The 17,844-nt window shown below is 41.9% G+C and overlaps 1 protein-coding gene across 7 annotated transcripts in view; it reads left to right on the top strand.

The window, feature by feature from the left end:
• Nucleotides 1-17,844, top strand: part of TJP2 (tight junction protein 2) — a 133,778-nt gene that overhangs the window by 100,333 nt on the left and 15,601 nt on the right. For all 7 annotated transcript variants that reach the window (XM_082470869.1, XM_082470870.1, XM_082470873.1 and 4 more), the window contains 11 exons: nucleotides 192-774; nucleotides 4,793-4,896; nucleotides 5,867-6,020; nucleotides 7,530-7,638; nucleotides 7,745-7,878; nucleotides 9,331-9,397; nucleotides 10,250-10,400; nucleotides 13,955-14,063; nucleotides 15,338-15,548; nucleotides 16,397-16,584; nucleotides 17,219-17,314. In XM_082470869.1, coding sequence (XP_082326995.1) covers nucleotides 192-774; nucleotides 4,793-4,896; nucleotides 5,867-6,020; nucleotides 7,530-7,638; nucleotides 7,745-7,878; nucleotides 9,331-9,397; nucleotides 10,250-10,400; nucleotides 13,955-14,063; nucleotides 15,338-15,548; nucleotides 16,397-16,584; nucleotides 17,219-17,314 — 1,906 coding nt within the window. The remainder of the gene's footprint in view (nucleotides 1-191; nucleotides 775-4,792; nucleotides 4,897-5,866; nucleotides 6,021-7,529; nucleotides 7,639-7,744; nucleotides 7,879-9,330; nucleotides 9,398-10,249; nucleotides 10,401-13,954; nucleotides 14,064-15,337; nucleotides 15,549-16,396; nucleotides 16,585-17,218; nucleotides 17,315-17,844) is intronic.

Here is a 17,844-nt window from a genome sequence, read left to right as displayed (position 1 = left end):
TGTTATACTCATTGTCTTATTTTATCCTTGACCCCCTGAGGGGTCCTCGTTTTCCAGATGAGGACCCTGAGGCTTAGCGACTGGGTGGGGACACAAGAGTTTTACTGGAAGGAGAACCCGGGCTCTTAACCACTGCATTCTCTATGTTTGGTTGTGATTGTCTTGCGTCCCCACTGTTTGTTTTGTGACAGGTGGTCAAGAGGCCCCGGAAGGTCCAGCTGGCCCCGCCTCAGGGCAGCCCTCCCGTCCACGGGCATGACCGGGCTTTCGAGCTGCTGGACGAGTTTGATGGCAGAAGCGCGCGCAGCGGGTACAGCGAGAGGAGCCGGCCCAGCAGTCGCGGAGGGCGCAGCCGCAGCTGGGAGGACAGCCCGGAGAGGGGTCGTCCCCACGACCGGGCGCACAGCCGGGAGCGGGACCGGAGCCGCGGCCGGAGCCTGGAGCGGGGCCTGGACCACGACGACAGCTACTACGTGCGAGCCCGAGAGCGCAGCCGTGGCCGCAGCCTCGAGCGGGGCCTGGACCACGACGACGATGACTACCGGCGAGCCCGGCAGAGCAGCCGCGGCCGGAGCATTGACCCGGCCTACGATCGCGCCTACAGCCCGGAGGGGGAGTATGGTCGCAGGGCCCAGCCCGATGCCCGGTACGGGGCGTCCCGGAGCCACAGCCGCGAGCACCTCCACTCCCGCAGCCCCAGCCCGGAGCCACAGGGGCAGCTGGACTCGGACAGGCCCATCGGGGTCCTTCTGATGAAAAGCAAAGCCAATGAAGGTAGTCATGCTTGATGAAGAAAAAGCACTCTAATAGCTAACTCTTACGTGGTACCTGCTATGTGCCAAGCACTGACCTAATAAATGCTTTGCACAGATTATCTCATTTTGTCCTCACCACCACCCCCTGTGGGAGTCAGTCATATCTTCATTTTATAGACAAGGAAACTAGAGGCACAGAAAAGTTCATTGACTTGCACAAAGTTGTATCATCAGTGGCTGAGCCAGGTGGTGGAAATCTGGCTTTAAACTGATAGGCCAGTGGTTCTCAGAGCAGCATAAATATCACCTGGGCACTTATTAGAAATGTAGATTCTCAGGCCCCTGACCAGCCCCCACTGAATCAGAAGCACTGGGGTGGCCCCTGGAGTCTCTGTGTTAACAAGCTCTCTTGGTGAACCCAGTGCAGCTTAAACTGACGAAACCACAGTAGGGGACAATACTCTAGCTAATCTTGATTGAGTTTTTGCTCTATGCCAGGGCCCTCTGTGGAATAAATACTTTCTTATTTAATCCTCACCAGAAGCCTTTGTGGTAGGTAGGAGACTTCATTCCTCTTTTACAGGTGGGTATAGCAAGGTGCAGAGAGGTTTTTGGTGTGTCGACAGATCAGGCAGGCTCTGGCCCAGGCTGCCCGTCCCATGTTGCATGCCTGGAGCACTTGCATACGCTTAAGCACATCCAGATTCACTAAACCCCTGTGTGGCAGCTGGACAGGCGAGTTGCACTTGCAGTTCAGGTGAGGCTTCTGAAACTCAGAGATGGGAGGTGACTTGCCCACATCTTGAAGCTGGTAAGTAAGTGGTGGAGTTGGAGCTCAAACTTCATCTCTTGGAAATAGATGGTAGGTAACAAGTGGTGAATGAACAGGGATTTAGAGCCCCATGTTGAGCTATTCCTTGCATTGATTCTTGGCTTCCAACTTTTTGAATTCCTGGTAACATATCTTTTATCTCAGCTTGTTCTCTAATTGTCCTCCTTCCAAGAGGAAAAAAGATGAAGAGTACCCAAGAGTGCAAAGTGAAAGACCTCTTGCTTTTTAGGTTGGGAATTTGCATTTTAAAGAGCCTATCAGATGAGAGGGTTTGTTTTCTTTAGTTCTTCTAGAGGAGCATAAGGAGTTGAGTTATACAATTGGGTACCTATTGAAAGGATATTGAGGTAACTGCAAGGATGCGAATAATGGGATACCTGGAGCCCAGGTCCAGAAAATAAAGGTGAAAGTTGAGATTGTACTATCTCTGAGGAATGTGCATCTTGGGAGATTTAAGAATTCTAGAAAATCTTTATAACCATGGATAATGACATATTAATTCATCAACCCCCAAGAATTGCAGAGTAAAAACCATTCTGCTTCCAGATTGTGGACTGTAGAGAAGTTTTGAGAAAGATAACTTGACACAAGGCCTCCTTCATAGAGGTCTGATGCATGTCCTGTAGGACTTGCACCCAGATTCTTGAGTTCCCCGCTGCAGTGCTTTTCAGTATTTTCCTCCTCCTCTTTCTCCTCTTCCCCTTCTTCCTCTTTCTCCTTCTCTTCCCCCTCCTCCTCCTGCCACAGAAAGAACCACATCTTGCAAATAATCGTGGAGGAACCAATATGTGAAAAACTTGGCCAGGTGTTTCATGGAACGGTACTCACTCTGTGTGATGATTTTTGAGAGGTTCTGTTACATTAAATTAAAAAATACTGGTCACAACTCACTAAATTGATTTCAAGACTCACTCATGAGTTGTGACCCACAATTAAAAGGATGTTTGTCCTAAGAAACTGCCCACATCATGCCTGGTCTTAGTAATACTATTAAGGAACAAAGGGCTCATGCCCCTTTGCTGATACGACATTTTACGGTTTCTGGGCCATTTTGCTTTTTAAACTTAGAATTCAGTGTTTGCTTGTTTGTTTTTTCCAAAGTTCTACTTTTTATAAGATTTTTTAAGCCACCTTTTGCTAAGATGACACAGTAGTTTAGCTATCACTGGCTAGAGTTGCATAAGAATTAATCTTTAAAAATATCTGGCTGTAGGCAAAACCTACATTTGATTAAGAAAAATAGGATCCATTCACATGGCCAGCTTTTACATGTTTCATGGGCATCAGATAGCCTTGCTGGTAAAAGTCTTAGAAGCTGGCCAACTGACTTTTTTTCCTCATTTGAGAGGTGCCCACAAACATACCAATAGCAACCTATTTGTAATTTTACAGTAAGAGTGCAGTTTTTAAGAGGATGGAGGAATTGTTGACACGTGAGAAAGAAGTCATTGCTCAAGTTTGTCTCAGCCTTCTGTCCTGGGCTGTGAGGCTGTTTAACCTGTAAGGAATTGCCATCCCTGAAGAAAATGCTGTCTGTCTTACCTTTATTCTTTCTTGAGTATCAGCTCCCTAAAGGGTGGGGGTGGACCTTAACAGCTTTAATCCTTGTGGTAAGATCTGAATCTAACTTACTATAAGTCACTTAAAACTTATCTTTAAATCTACTTCTAAGTGGCAGAAAGTTACTTTATTTTGAACTGATAAGTTTTTTTTTTATTGGAGTATACTTGCTTTACAATGTTGTGTTAGTTTCTGCCGCACAGCGCCATGAATCAGCCGTATGCATACACACATCCCCTCCCTCTTGGACCTCCCTCCCCCCCCCCCCACCATTCCACCCAACTAGGCCATCACAGAGCACCAAGCTGAGCTCCCTGTGCTATACAGCAGGTTCCTACTAGCTATCTGTTTTACACATTGTAGTGTATTTAAGTCAAACGTGATCTCCCAATTCATCCCACCCTCCCCTTCCCCCACTGTGTCCACACATCCGTTCTCTACGTCTGCCTTTCTATTCCTGCCCTGCAAATAGGTTCATCCGTACCATTTTTCTAGATTCCACAAATATGCGTTAATATACGATACTTACTTTTCTGTTTCTGACTTCTCTGAGTCCATAACAATAATAATAAAATTTGAATGTGCCTCTTTTAAAACCTGCTAGGTTTAGGTAGCTTCCTAAAATAACCAAAATTCATCCGTAAAGTATGTATTTTTACAAGTTTAATAAGTAAAATCAGAATAGTCTGAATAGTATTTAAAATATTTTAAAATATACATACTTAGTAAATACAGTGGTTTTTCTTGAGAGCAATGCAAAGTCCATAAATCCCCAGAGCTATGCCAGTTTTAGTTGAATACTTTATTTGTTGCTTTGCTGGCTTATTTACCCCTTTTCTTCACACAGTGACATTTTTTCAGTGCCAAATCCCACACAATCTAAATTGTTACAGATAGAGGGTTTGCTATTTGTGGTACCTTCCTGTAGGCAACTGTATTGTCAGTAGAACATGCCTGTTAAGATGTACTGAATTGTTTTTTTTTTCTCCCCAACATTTCGTTTTGAAAAGTGTTAATTTTGTGGCAGATAACTCAAATAGCCTTCACCTAGTTTTACCAATTGTTAACATTTTGCCACATTTGTTTTCTTTCTCCTTTTTTTCCCTTTCTCCCTCCCCCATCTTCCTCCCCTACTGCATCTCTCTGTCTCTAAATGGTGTTTTGGAACCACTTGAAGGTAAATTGCAGGCAACATGACCCTTTACCCCTAAATATTTCAACAGGTATCTCCCAAGGATAAAAACATTGCCCTTCATAACCATAATGCCATTATCACTCTTAAGAAAGTTAGCATTAATATACCTTTTAATATATTATAGTGCAGTTCATTTTGAAGTTGCTCCAAAATAATGTAATCCACCCCTACCCCCCACCTCTACCCCATGTTGGATTGAGGATCTAGTGAAGTTTCATGCAGTGCATTTGGTTTTTGTGTCTCTTTGAATCTAGAACAGTCCCTCTGCCTCCTTTTCTTTTTTTTTTTAATGACATCGACTGTTTTGACAAGTGAAGGCCAGTGGGCTTATAGACTGTCTCACATGCAAAATTAATTTTTCATACATATTTTTAAATTATCCTAAAAGCCAGCCTTAGTTTTCTGAACACGTTGATGAAATATGTGTTTGTTTGTGTGTTTGTCTTCTAGAGTATGGTCTCCGGCTCGGGAGTCAGATCTTCATAAAGGAAATGACCGGAACAGGTCTAGCATGTAAAGATGGCAACCTGCATGAAGGAGACATAATTCTCAAGGTGGGTGGAAAAGGGCAGAGAACAGCTGGGTTCATGCTCAGCTTCCTAGTCTGTATTTCCACGTTCAAGTGCCAACTCAGTGAAACTTTGTTGAGATAGGAGTCAATAATAAGACAAAGCCAGGAAGAGCAGCAGAGAGATCATTTTTATTAGGAAAACCAGACTTGGAGATTTGTAATAGTGTAGTGTCAGTTTAAAAAAAAAAATCTTGGGGGTTCCCTGGTGCAGTGGTTAAGAATCCGCCTGCCAATGCAGGGGACATGGGTTCGAGCCCTGGTCTGGGAAGATCCCACATGCCGCAGAGCAACTAAGCCCATGCGCCACAACTACTGAGTCTGCGCTCTAGAGCCCGCAAGCCACAACTACTGAAGCCCGCATGCCTAGAGCCCATGGTCCGCAACAAGAGAAGCCACCGCAATGAGAAGCCTGCGCACCACAACGAAGACCCAACACATCCAAAAATAAAATAAATTAAATAAAAATAAATTTAAAATAAATTTTTTAAAAAATCTCAACATAGTCTTTCTTCTTCCCTATTTATTAAAAGTTTAAGCTCCTGTTCTCTAAACGAAGGAAAGATGAGAGGGCAAGTTGGTGGTATATGAATGCTGAATATTTAATAGTTTTTGTAAACCTCTCTAGTCAGGAAACATGTTCCAGTAGTAAACCAAACCATCGTCTTGAGCTTGGAAGTTAAATAAATTAGCAGAGTAACTTAAGTACACTACAGCTTCCTCAGGCCTGTGTTTGGGTTCCAGGCATGCGGGGTTATATTTAATTTAAAAGATAATTCATTTTTATTCAGTCAGTCATCCTAAAGCCCACGTCTGTTTGAGTAACTGAGCAAAGCCTTTAACTTTTTAGAAGAGGAAAATAAGCCTTTAACTTTTTAGAAGAGGAAAATAAGAATTTTCTGTTTTGCTGTGGGTAGTTGTATTGCATGGAACATTACTGTTCTTCATAAACACAGATAAATGGAACCGTAACTGAGAACATGTCTTTAACGGATGCTCGAAAACTGATAGAAAAGTCAAGAGGAAAACTCCAGCTCGTGGTGTTGAGGGACAGCAAGCAGACGCTCATCAACATCCCCTCATTAAATGACAGCGACTCAGAAATAGAAGGTAAAGAAAGGGGAGGCTGTGAGCTGAGCTGGAGGAGAGAGTAAGACTGTTGCTTCTGCATTGTCATCTCTATTTAGCGTAGCCATTCACCGGGAAGTTAAATTTCTAATGGAAGTCTCTCTTTTAAACTTTTAATTCTAGGTTTGGTTGTTATTTTTCTTATTACAGGGTCTGTTGAAATTAGGATTCCAGTATGAAATTCTGGTGTACTTGTGAATCCCAGTGGACTCTGATTTAGGCCACTGAAAACAAAACTTGTTAGTAAAAAAAATGTATGTAGGAGTGGCTCACAGAACTAACCACATACATTTGTAAATTGCTCATTCTTGTGCTTTATCATGTGATTTTTTTTTTGAAGTGACTATTAATATTTCCAACAAAGAGAAAACAATGTAGAGGATAGTTAAACCTGGTAGACACTATAATAGACTCAATCAGAATGGCTGAATATTGTGGTATTCATTGGTTAGCAATCTGTGTCACCTCTTCTCTTATGAAGCTATAGTCGTTTCTTTATTTTTAATTTGAATATGAATTTTACATAAGATAACATTTATTTATTTGGTCTCTCTTCATTTATTTCCACAGCCAAATCCAACTTCTTGTTCTTCAAAATGGTCTTGTGTCTTCTTAGCCCTTTACTTTTTGGCGGGGTAATTGAAGTATAGTTGACATACAGTACATACGATAACATTTTAACCATGTAAAAATTACCAATAAAAATAAGTAGGCATGCTATTTCCTACTTAACCATCTAGTATTGGCTTTGCGCAGAAAAGTTTAGAAAATATTAAGTTCTAAAGTTTAGAAATGGACTTGCTGATTTTTAAAAGAATTACTTGATAAAACCTTAAAACTTGGCTTAATTTCTGTTATATAAAATGTCTAATCAGGTGGTTACTGCTCTGAATATGGGAAAACAAGTAGAGCACAGGAAATAATCCCAGCGTGCTAGGAGCTTACGGGTTATTTCCTTGTTACTCCAAGTGTACTCCTCAGCCCACTAGCAGCATCGTGTCATCCAGGAGCTTGATGGAATTGCAGAATCTCGGGCCCGGCCCAGAAGAGTTGCATTCTAACAAGATCCCAGGTGTTATGTATGCACATTAAAGTTTGAGAAGCACTGGTCTATGTGCACACTCAAAATGAGTGTGTGTGTGTGTGTGTGTGTGTACGTGTGTATACACACTAATATAGATTCACACATACACACACACATATATATTTTCCCATCATTGGATTTTGTCTCTTCCGTGTCAGCTTTGATGGAAAGTATGATGAAAGAGGAACATAAAATTCTGGATTTAGAGCCCTCTTTGTTAATTAATGCCTTTCCTTTCAAACGATCAAATTCTTTTTTTTTTTCAACGAAAGACTATCAGACTAATAGCACATTTACTGCCTGCCCTCTCTTCCGTTTCCTCTGTTTCCTTGCCCAGAGAATAGAATAATTTCTGGCACAGGTCTTAAATGTTTTATTAAGAAGTCTTTTCTTATTTTTGAAATCAGATATCTCAGAAATAGAGTCAAACCGATCATTTTCTCCGGAGGAGAGACGACAGCAGTATTCCGATTATGATTATCATTCCTCAAATGAAAAGCTGAAGGAAAGACCAAAGTAAGATGATGAGTATTTTCCCTTGCACACATCCCTGTGAGTGTACGCACATACGTATTTGCAAATCTGTCACATGATGAGACCATTAACATGATGTGTGCTTAAGTTCAAGAGAGGACACGCATAGCAGATGGTCCAAGATGGGCGCCACACCCGCTCCCTTTAAGTCCACTGGGGATATTGCAGCTGCGGTGAGCACAGAGCCCAGCAAGGAACCCACATACCAAGAGGAAGCCCCAGGTGAGGCTCATTTTAAACAGTCATGTTCAGGTGTCAGTGCTTGGTAATTCCAGAGGGTGGCTGGAGAGCGAGAGAGAAATTATTTTAAAATCATTTTTATATATGGAAGAGTCACTCCTATCTCATTTAATATTGAAAAAAATATAAAGAATAACAGCTCTTTCTGTGTGCCAACAGGTTGGTCACCTTTTGTTATATTTCATTAGTCATGGTCCTTTTGTCTCCCATCCCTGATCCCAACCTGAACTGTTTTCTGCTCACAACACTTCTGACACCAACTGTGTGGGTTTTGTCCTCCGCCCAACTACCAGTTCTCGAATTCTCCAGACACCGACCGGGTGTCCTACAGTTCAATTCAGTTCTGACACTGACTACCCAAGTTCATGCAGACCCCACAGGTTAAGGGCTCAGTCTCACAAGATGCCCCCACTGCAGACGCCAGTCACGAGTCCCGGGTTGCCACCTTCACTTCCGACCAACCAGCTCTAAACTGGCGGTTCCCATGACCCTCTCCTCAAGTTTGATAATTTGCTAGAATGACTCACAGAACTCAGGAAAGCACCTTATTTACTATTACTTTTTTTTTTTTTTTTTTTTTTTACAAATACAAGATACAATTTAGGAACAGCCAAATGGAAGAGATGCATAGGGCAATGTATGGGGAGAGGGTGGAGAGCTTTCCTGCCCTCTTCAGGCACGTCACCCTCCCAGCACCTCAATATTTTCACCCACGCTGAAGCATTCTGAATCCCCTTGTTTATGGTGGCTCTATCGTGTGCATGGCTTCCTCTTCCTGGTGACCAGCCCCATCCTGAGGCTATCCAGGAGTCGTCTCTTTAGAACAAAGGATGCTCCCGTCACCCAGGAAATTCCAAGGGATGTAGGACCTCTGTGTCAGGAGCTGGGCTCAAAGACGGAGCGTTAGAGCAAAAGATACTCCTGGCACCCCTTTCACTCCAGAGATTATAGAGACTTTAGGATCTCTGAGGGTGGGGCAGAGACCAAATACATACTTCTAATTATGTCACAGTCACATTTTGTCAAATTTGATTAGTTGAAGTCCTTCTATGTCCCATTTCTGATCTCAACTCCATTCCCTACCCCTGCCCCCAACCCCATAAAATTATCATGATTTAAATGCATAAGTATTTATCCATGGAAAAAAACAGCATTATTACATGGCTTTTAAGTTATTTAAAAAATGCTACCTGCTTGTAAATGTGATTATGCACCTTGCATTTTAAAGGTTCATTTTCTTCTCACTTCTTTTGAGAAATCATTGACACCTACTAATGCCTCAAAATTAAACTTAAGACATTTTTGTTTGACGTGATAACATATTTGTAGCATAGCGTACAGACTTGAATTTTTTGTGAATTTTGTGATCTTTGTATTTAGAGACAAGACAAAGCCTGTTAGTCCAGGTTGGTAATGATGTTTTTTAATCCACAGCTCCTCCACCAAAACCAGCCCCAAGAACTGTTCTTCGTCCGAGTCCTGAAGATTTAGCAATATATGGGTATGTATTTCAGTCTTTCTTGCTTTCCCCCTTTCTTCCTCCACACAGCTCTGTCTCCTTAATGGAAATTTGGAAGAATGGTTCTCTTAAACTATAGATGGTGATTTTGCATATAATCAGCTGCCCTTTAACCAACCCCTATTGCTACTGTTTGTGAGAAAGAGAAATCATTTGTAGGACGAGTAAAATGTGGAAGTGAGTGAATGTTAACTTCGTCTGCTTGTCTGCTTACCTGGCTAGTTTTCCAGATGTTATTCTGAATACTTGAGTTTGCCAGATTAAGAACGCCCAGATGGATGAAGTATTGCTTAAGTATGGTGCCTCTGTAGGGGCTATAGTGACAGGTGATCCTGGCATGTGGAGGGAGGGGAGAAGTGATACAGTACTCTGCACTTGACAGTGAGAACCCCTGCTTCCGTGGTGTTCAGAGGCAGTGGCCTCTGGTTTAGGATCCTGCTTCCCTGGACCCAGGCTGTGTCTCCATTTGACAGGATCCCTATAGGGTCAGCAGGCTTTCCTTTGAAAGAATCCTGAAGTAGGAATCAGATGGCCTTGATTTTTGCTCTAATCCTGCCCATTATTTGCTTTTAATCTTGAATGAGTTTACTTAAACATTCTCTATTTCTGTTCTTCACTGGTAAAGTGGCCTACTGATATTCATCTCACAGCCCCAAGGAAAATAAAATTATAGATTATATGAGAAAAATGAGAGAGAGCTTTTAAAAGGGTAAATCACTCTATAGATAGAATAAATTAAATTGCTCACTGCTAATGTTGGTTTCCCTTTACCCTGCCCCCCCCCCCAAAAAAAAAATCTCCCATCTTTCTTTCCTGAAACGGAACCCATTGCAGCCCCAGTACCAAAATGGTGAGGTTCAAGAAGGGAGACAACGTGGGCCTCCGGTTGGCCGGTGGCAATGATGTCGGGATATTTGTGGCCGGCATTCAAGAGGGTACCTCAGCGGAGCAAGAAGGTCTTCAAGAAGGGGACCAGATTCTGAAGGTAGGAAATCCCAGCCCTGTTTCTAAATGTTAGTGGGAAAGAGTGGGGTTTTCTGGAGGGTCTTACATAAGGGACAGGAAAGTGGTCCAGCTTGTGAAAGTAGACCGACTGCAGGTTTGTTGCTGCCAAGCATCAGGTCTCTGTTTCCTTCAAATGGGTCCTGTCTCCTCAGTCCTGGAACCCAAAACTCATCCCTGTGTCTGTGGGACTTTATAGTGTTCAAGACCCTCACAAAGATTTTTATTAGTTTGATTAACAAAAAAATTGAGACTTCAACTAAAGGCCTAGGTGGAAGAGCTTTCAAATGATCTTGCTAATGGTTGGTTTTTAGTTGTTTCCCCTGCTTGGTTGTCACTGTTCAGGCCGTGTGCTGTAACTGAACAATGGTGGGTATTGGCATCAGATCATCTGATTTGAATCCTGTCCCAGCTTCATATTAGTCTGTGGCCTTGGCTTCGCCTCTGAGACTCGGATTTCTGTATCCGTTCAATGGGGATAAGCATACCTGCCTCGCAGGCACCCTGGAAACATTAGAACAGATGATACTCGCAAGGCGCCCAGCAGAGTTCTTGGCACAGAGTAGGAAGGTCAGTGTCTGTTCTTTATCCTGTTGGAAACTAACGAGTTGCTGCCACTCAGTGTGTTACTTACATCTAAAATTGTCCAGGAAGGAGAATCCCTGGTTAATCAAATATTGGTACTTTTCAATTTACTATATATATGTTTGTATAATCTATTGGTTTAAAAAAATGATAACCAACTCATCTTTGACATTTTATCATGTATTTTCCACTGACTTCAGAATTAACTTCAAGAACATTGAGTACCTTGTGACTATAAAAATACAGAATGCTGGGGAATTGTCTACACCAGAATTTCTGCTTCTGTAAACTTGCATTTCTTATGCATACTAGGGGGTCTGGTAAGAGCATCTAGCCTCAAAGGAGAGTGGAGAAAAGCAGAATTCCCAAAGGAAGCAGGCAGAGCACAAAAAGAGGTGGTCCTTTTCCTTCTTGGCCCTTGGCCTCATGGTGGTAGTTCAGATTTCATTTCTGGAGCCGATGAAGAGCAAACCTTGACCATGAGCTTTGCTGAAGCTTTCCAGTGACATTCTAGACCCTCTTTGGCTCTGGACAGGATCCTAGAAGACTAAGTGAACCTCAGGGTACCACATGATCCTAGGAAATACTACTTACCAAGTGCTACCGATAAGAACCCCATCTGAGTGCCAGCTCATACCAATTTACTCGTGGGCTGATGCCAAAGAAGAAAAAGCGTGTTTCGTAACTGATGTGGGACCGTAGGAAGTCAGGTAGGAATTTGGAAGCTTTTGCTCACAAAGGTTCAAGGATGACATATTTTTGTACCCTGGGGGGAAAAGGATTTTCAGAATTTTCATGAAAAAAAATAGTAAATTCACTTAAGGGCTTGACAGACCTCTCTAAGTCGTTAAAGATGAGGAGAGTCACTTCCGTGTGTAAAAGTCGTGATACACAATGTTTTCTACTTGAGAAAGTGACTTGTTTCCTGTTATCACCTTGGTGACAAGGAAGAAACTGTGGGAACCAGCTTCTTTTGCAGTAGTCTCATCTGGAGGTCAGGCAGTAGATGGTCCTTATTCTTGGGTGTGTGGAAATTTTCTGTTGACTACAAAATGAGCCCTCAATTCTTCAAAGGGGTGAAAAAGATTGAGCTCACCTACTGGGGCAGAGAAGTTGCGACACAGCCTTAGCGTAGCTGATACAGAATGCTCTTCAGGCTCACAGCAGACACAGCTAGACCGTGTAGACTACTAAATAGATAATGAAAGAAGATATTTATTGGGGAGGGCTGTACAACCTAACCAAAGTGCTGTCCTGGCCTTTTTTCCTTTAATTTGTTTCAGCACTCCTTTTCATGGTCAAATTGAATATATCAGGGTACAATGTACATACACTAAGCACTTCGCTCTGCTGTGGGTTTTTTAAGTGCAGCTCTTCCTTTTGTAAAGGTGACAGCTTGACATGTGGAACGAAAAAGTGAGTGTGCTGTGGCGAAATATGTGCCTTGTAAATAACAGAAGTACACATGCTTTAGTGCTTGGCTTACCTATCTCTTTGCTTATTTTTTTACCTGGTATGATTGTCATTTCTCTTTCAGAAACTATTAGGGGAAGGGAAAGAGAAAAAAAAGCTAAGTTTGGTTATTAACCATGTGGATTTTAGCTACCATGTGTTGCTTTAATTTTGACCATTATAGTTTTTGGCTTGACAGAAGGTCAGTCTCTGAATAGAGATGGACAGAGGGACCTCCAAGGTCTTCCCCCATGCCCTGTGGCCCTATCTTACTTAAATAAACAAATACAGGCATGTACAGTGCATATAAAAACATACACGTGGCCACATATAGACACAGATGTAGATCTGCAGATGGTGCGCAAGAAAGGATTAATTACCAAAGCGTGAATATCCCTAATTCAGGGACAGAGAGATGGGAATGAGCTGTCTTAAATGCAATAAATATTGTTTCAATGGAAAAGTTAACGTGATTGGTTTAGTAAATCACTCTATTTTAAAAGCACCAAGTAAATTTTAATCTCATGCCTATTTTCACTTAATGGTAAATTCCAACCTTAATTAAATTAGACTCAATTAATGATTTTTTTTTCAGTAGTAAGGCATTACTCTTTGATTAAAGGATTCTACAAGTCCTCAGTGACTGAAGAAAATATTTCAGAGGAATTCTGTATCCTCACTTCTGTAATACATTATTAAAATATTAGGTACTTTAAAATCATTTTTACATTTTACTTATGTGTAATTATTCTGTTTTAAAGTGGTTTTCAAGGTACAGGACAAAGATGTCAAAATGTCTTTTTCTTTGTACCACTTTTCAATTTTACTTGCTTTCTAACTTGTCTTCTGAGAGCTATTTACAGTGTACCCTACTCAGTGGGGAGTAAATGTGAGCTTCTTGTCCATTATGTATCAGAAGCTTAAACCTAAAAGCCTATAGATTAGGCCAATGGTCTGCCACATAAGACTAATGTTCTTCAATTTCAGGTGCTAGAAGCTGTAAGAGAAAGGTGGATTTGGTCAGAATCCTTATTTGCAGACTTTTATTTGAATCAATTTGAAAAGTATTAATGCCTTAAGCTGGACCAGCATGCTCATTTACCGTAGACCCCACCACTCCTTATTGCATTACAGTTATTGGATTTGTAATTGTAATAATTGTACAGTTACCTTCCTGGCCACCTCTACAGGAGATTCAAAGAAGAGAGGGAAGCGGACACAACTACAAGAAATTCTAACCTGATCCAGTGTTGAGTCCTTGGTGGAATGGCGTAGTCCTAAGGGGTGGGCAGTGTGGGGAGGCAGGAGGGTATGCTGGTGCCCCCAGCCCAGGCCGGGTGCTAGGAGTCCCTGAGTAGGGCACTAAGGACTTCTTTACATCTGAGGTTTGCTCTGGGCAGGCCCTGATGAAAACAAACAGATCAAAAGCAGGTGGCACCTTTTTGAAAACAACTTCTTATTTCTTCTTGGTTTGTTTTTTCTGTTTGCCCCTCCTATCAGGTGAACACACAGGATTTCAGAGGGCTCGTTCGGGAGGATGCCGTTCTCTACCTGTTAGAAATCCCCAAAGGCGAAATGGTGACCATTTTAGCGCAGAGCCGAGCTGATGGTGAGCAAGTTTGGTTATGAGTTTAGTGGGCGGTAGGAGAGGGAGGTAGCTTGGGAGCACAATAGGAAAATCTGGGTATTAAAAATTCGAAGTGGATCCTGACACCTGATCTCTAGGTCATAGGTATGTGGAAAGAATTCGGGTACCATTTAACTTTCTATACACATGTTTTCTGTGCATCTACTGAAAGAATTTCACTAGTTGTGTGATTTTGGAGTAAAACTGCTTTTCTGGACAGAGATCCATCCTTAATTACTGCCTGAAGTTATTATTGAGTTTTTCCATGACAGATGGAAAGGGCCACACCTGCTGGTCAGCTCTCATATTAACCCGTATCAGTCTGACAAGTTGCTTCACCTTTCCAAGCTTTATTGTTCTCATCTGTAAAATGGGGGTTAATAGAATCTTCTTGTCTGCTTCAACTAATACAGTTGATTGACAACTGTATTAGGGTTCTCCAGAGAAATGGAACCAATAGGGTGTGTATGTGTGTGTGTGTGTACATATATATATCTTTCTATACATAGAAAGAGAGAGACAGAGACAGAGAGAGAGACAGGCAGACAGAGAAAGGGAGAAAGTGAGCTATTTATTGATATTGTGAGGAATTGGCTCACATGATTATGGAGCCTGGCAAGTTCCAAGATCTTCAGGGTGAGTTGGTGAGCTGGAGACCCGAAGAGAGCCAATGGTTTAGTTCCAGTCTAAGTCCAAAGGCCTGAGAACCAGGAGAACCAATGGTGTAGTTGCTGTCCAAAGGCGTACTGGCTCAAGATCCAGGAGGAGCCAGTGTATCTGTTTGAGTCTGAAGGCAGGAGAAAAACTGATGTCCCACTTTGAAAGCAAGAAGAGTTCATTTTTCTCTTACTCAGGGGACGGTTTACCTTTTTGTTCTGTTCAAGCCTTCAATGGACTGGCTGAAGCCCACCCAAATCAGGGAGGGCAATTGGCTTTACTCAGTCTGCCCGAGTTAAATGTTAATCTCATCCAGAAACACCCTCATAGATACACCTAGAATAATATTTGACCAAATATCTGGGCACCCCATGGCCCAGTCAAGTCGATGCATAAAATTAACCATCACAGCAACTCGTGAACTTACTTACTTGTCCTTCTTCCTATTTGAACTATGGTTCCCATGGGGCCTGTGTGCTGAGTTCACTAAATGCAAAGAAAGTAAAGAGGGTGATCAGAGTTCAGAGAGCTGATAACCCTTCCAGAAAAGACCTCTGGCCAAGCTGAGTACCACATGCAATGATGCTTTTGTCTTTCAGTGTATAGAGACATACTGGCTTGTGGCAGAGGGGATTCGTTTTTTATAAGAAGCCACTTTGAATGTGAGAAAGAAACTCCACAGAGCCTGGCCTTCACCAGAGGGGAGGTCTTCCGTGTGGTAGATACGCTGTACGATGGGAAACTGGGCCACTGGCTGGCTGTGAGGATCGGAAATGAATTGGAGAAAGGCTTAATCCCCAACAAAAGCAGGTATCTGAGACTGCACACTCCCACACAACCCCTTTAAGCCTTCCCCCCACAAGTAAACAACACCTCCCCCCCCAAAGAAAGCCCCATATGACTTAATCATTTGTCATCACGACCTCTCCCATCATCCATTTCTTGTGTATGAGGAGACCTTGGAGATATTGCAGGTTTGGTTACAGACCGCCACAATGAAACGAATATCACAGTGAAGCAAGTCACACAAATTTTTTGGTTTACCAGTGCATACAGAAGTTATGTTTATATTTTACTGCAGTCTATTAAGTGTACAATAGCATTATGTCTAAAAAAAAAAATGTACATACCCTAATTAAAAATTCTTTATTGCCAAAAAATGCTAACCATCATCTGAACCTTCAGTTAGTCATAGTGTTTTTGCTGGTGGAGGCTTTGAAATTTTGAGAGAATTCCCAAACTATGACACAGAGGCACAAAGCGAGCAAATGCTGTTAGGTAAATGGTACCGATAGACTTGCTCGATGCAGAGTTGCCACAAATCTTTAATTTGTAAAAAAAACCGCAATATCTGCAAAGCACAATAAAGCAAAGTACAGTAAGACAGGGTGTGTCTGTATATCAGCCTAAACAGAACAAGCCACGTCATCATGTTTATTACTGAGCTATTTCTGCTGGATTTTATGTGCACCTAGCCTTTCTCTGCCTCCATCCAGAAGAGAAAGGCCCTGTGTTTCTCACCCCGTGAAACTTGCTCATTGTCAAGCTGCACCTCTAATCTAAGTCCATGAGTGACATTGACTGGATTTGATTAGTGACCCACACATTTGCGCATTTCCTGGCTTTAGAGCTTTACTTCCCCTGGTTTCTTCTCTCAGAGCAGAACAAATGGCCAGCGTTCAGACTGCGCAGAGAGACAGCACTGGGGACAGGGCAGACTTCTGGAGGATGCGCGGCCAGAGATCGGGCATAAAGAAGAACCTACGGAAGAGTCGGGAAGACCTGACGGCCGCTGTGTCAGTCAGCACCAAGTTCCCGGCTTACGAGAGGGTTTTGCTTCGAGAAGGTGTGGAAGCCAAGTGGGCCAGAAAATAATCCGACTGGGCTCAGAGCCTGTTTTTCTTTGTTTTTTAACTTTAATGGTCACATTCCAACTTACCTGTATCACTTAGGCCAAGCCAGCTTACAGAGTTGGAATCGTGTTTAAACATGAAATAAGACTTACCAAAAAGTGAGGTGTGCAAACTCGTAGTTCTACAATCTCAGTTATTTTTTTTTAATACTACCATTCAGAAGTTTTTATATATTCCGGAGAGCAAAGCTTGTCTTTAGCAATAGTGGGAGGAGTGAACTATAATTAAAGAGGGAGCTCTTTTATTTTTCAGAAAAGAGCTAGTCTGAATTGGAGGTGGGAGAACACACAGTTTCTTTCATTTAGTTGTGTTATCAATATATAAAATACTTTTGCTTCTTAACAGCTAAGGACATGTAGGTGTCTTCATGGCTTTTTTTTTTTTAATTGAAGTATAGTTGCTGTACAATATTATATGTTAAAGTGTACAATATAGTGATTCACAATTTTTAAAGGTTATACTTCATTTGTAGTTATTGTAAGATATTGGCTATATTCCCCATGTTGTACAATATATCCTTTAGCTTATTTTATACCTAATTTCATGGCTTTTCTTATCTCATTTCAGCTGGTTTCAAGAGACCTGTGGTCTTATTTGGCCCCATAGCAGATATAGCCCTGGAGACGTTGGCAAATGAGTTGCCTGACCTGTTCCAAACTGCTAGTAAGTCTGTCAGTGATATTTTCTTTCTCCACCAATTTTTATTTTGAAAGATATCTAACATAGAGAAAAAATAATTAACACCCACATACCCTTCACTTGGGGTCACTGTCAACAGATAACGTTTTGCCATCTACACTCTTTCCCCCATAGACACACACATGCACACACACAGGCGCACACACAAATTTTTGTAATTTCTGCTGCACTGTTTGAAAGTTTAAGTTGCAGGCATTGTAACACTTCCTACCTCTGTGAATCTCCTAATTCTCCTCTTATACAACCACAATACCATTATCACAGCCAAGAAATTTAACATTGATACGATAATTTTATTTAGTATATAGTCCTTTATTCAAATTTTCTTCAGTTATCCCAATTATGTCTTTCATAGCTTGTTGCTACTGTTTTTTTTTTAAATTCAGAATGCAACCAAGGAGCATGCAGTACATTTGATTTTTATGTCTTTCTGGTCTCCTGCTTTTTCTAAATTAGTTTGTAACGTGATACTTTGAACAGTCCAAGCCATTTGT

This window comes from Balaenoptera physalus, assembly GCF_965194825.1.
Source record: "Balaenoptera physalus genome assembly, chromosome: 7".
NCBI classification, from domain to species: Eukaryota; Metazoa; Chordata; class Mammalia; order Artiodactyla; family Balaenopteridae; genus Balaenoptera; species Balaenoptera physalus.
This window is presented reverse-complemented; position numbering and strand designations above follow the sequence as displayed.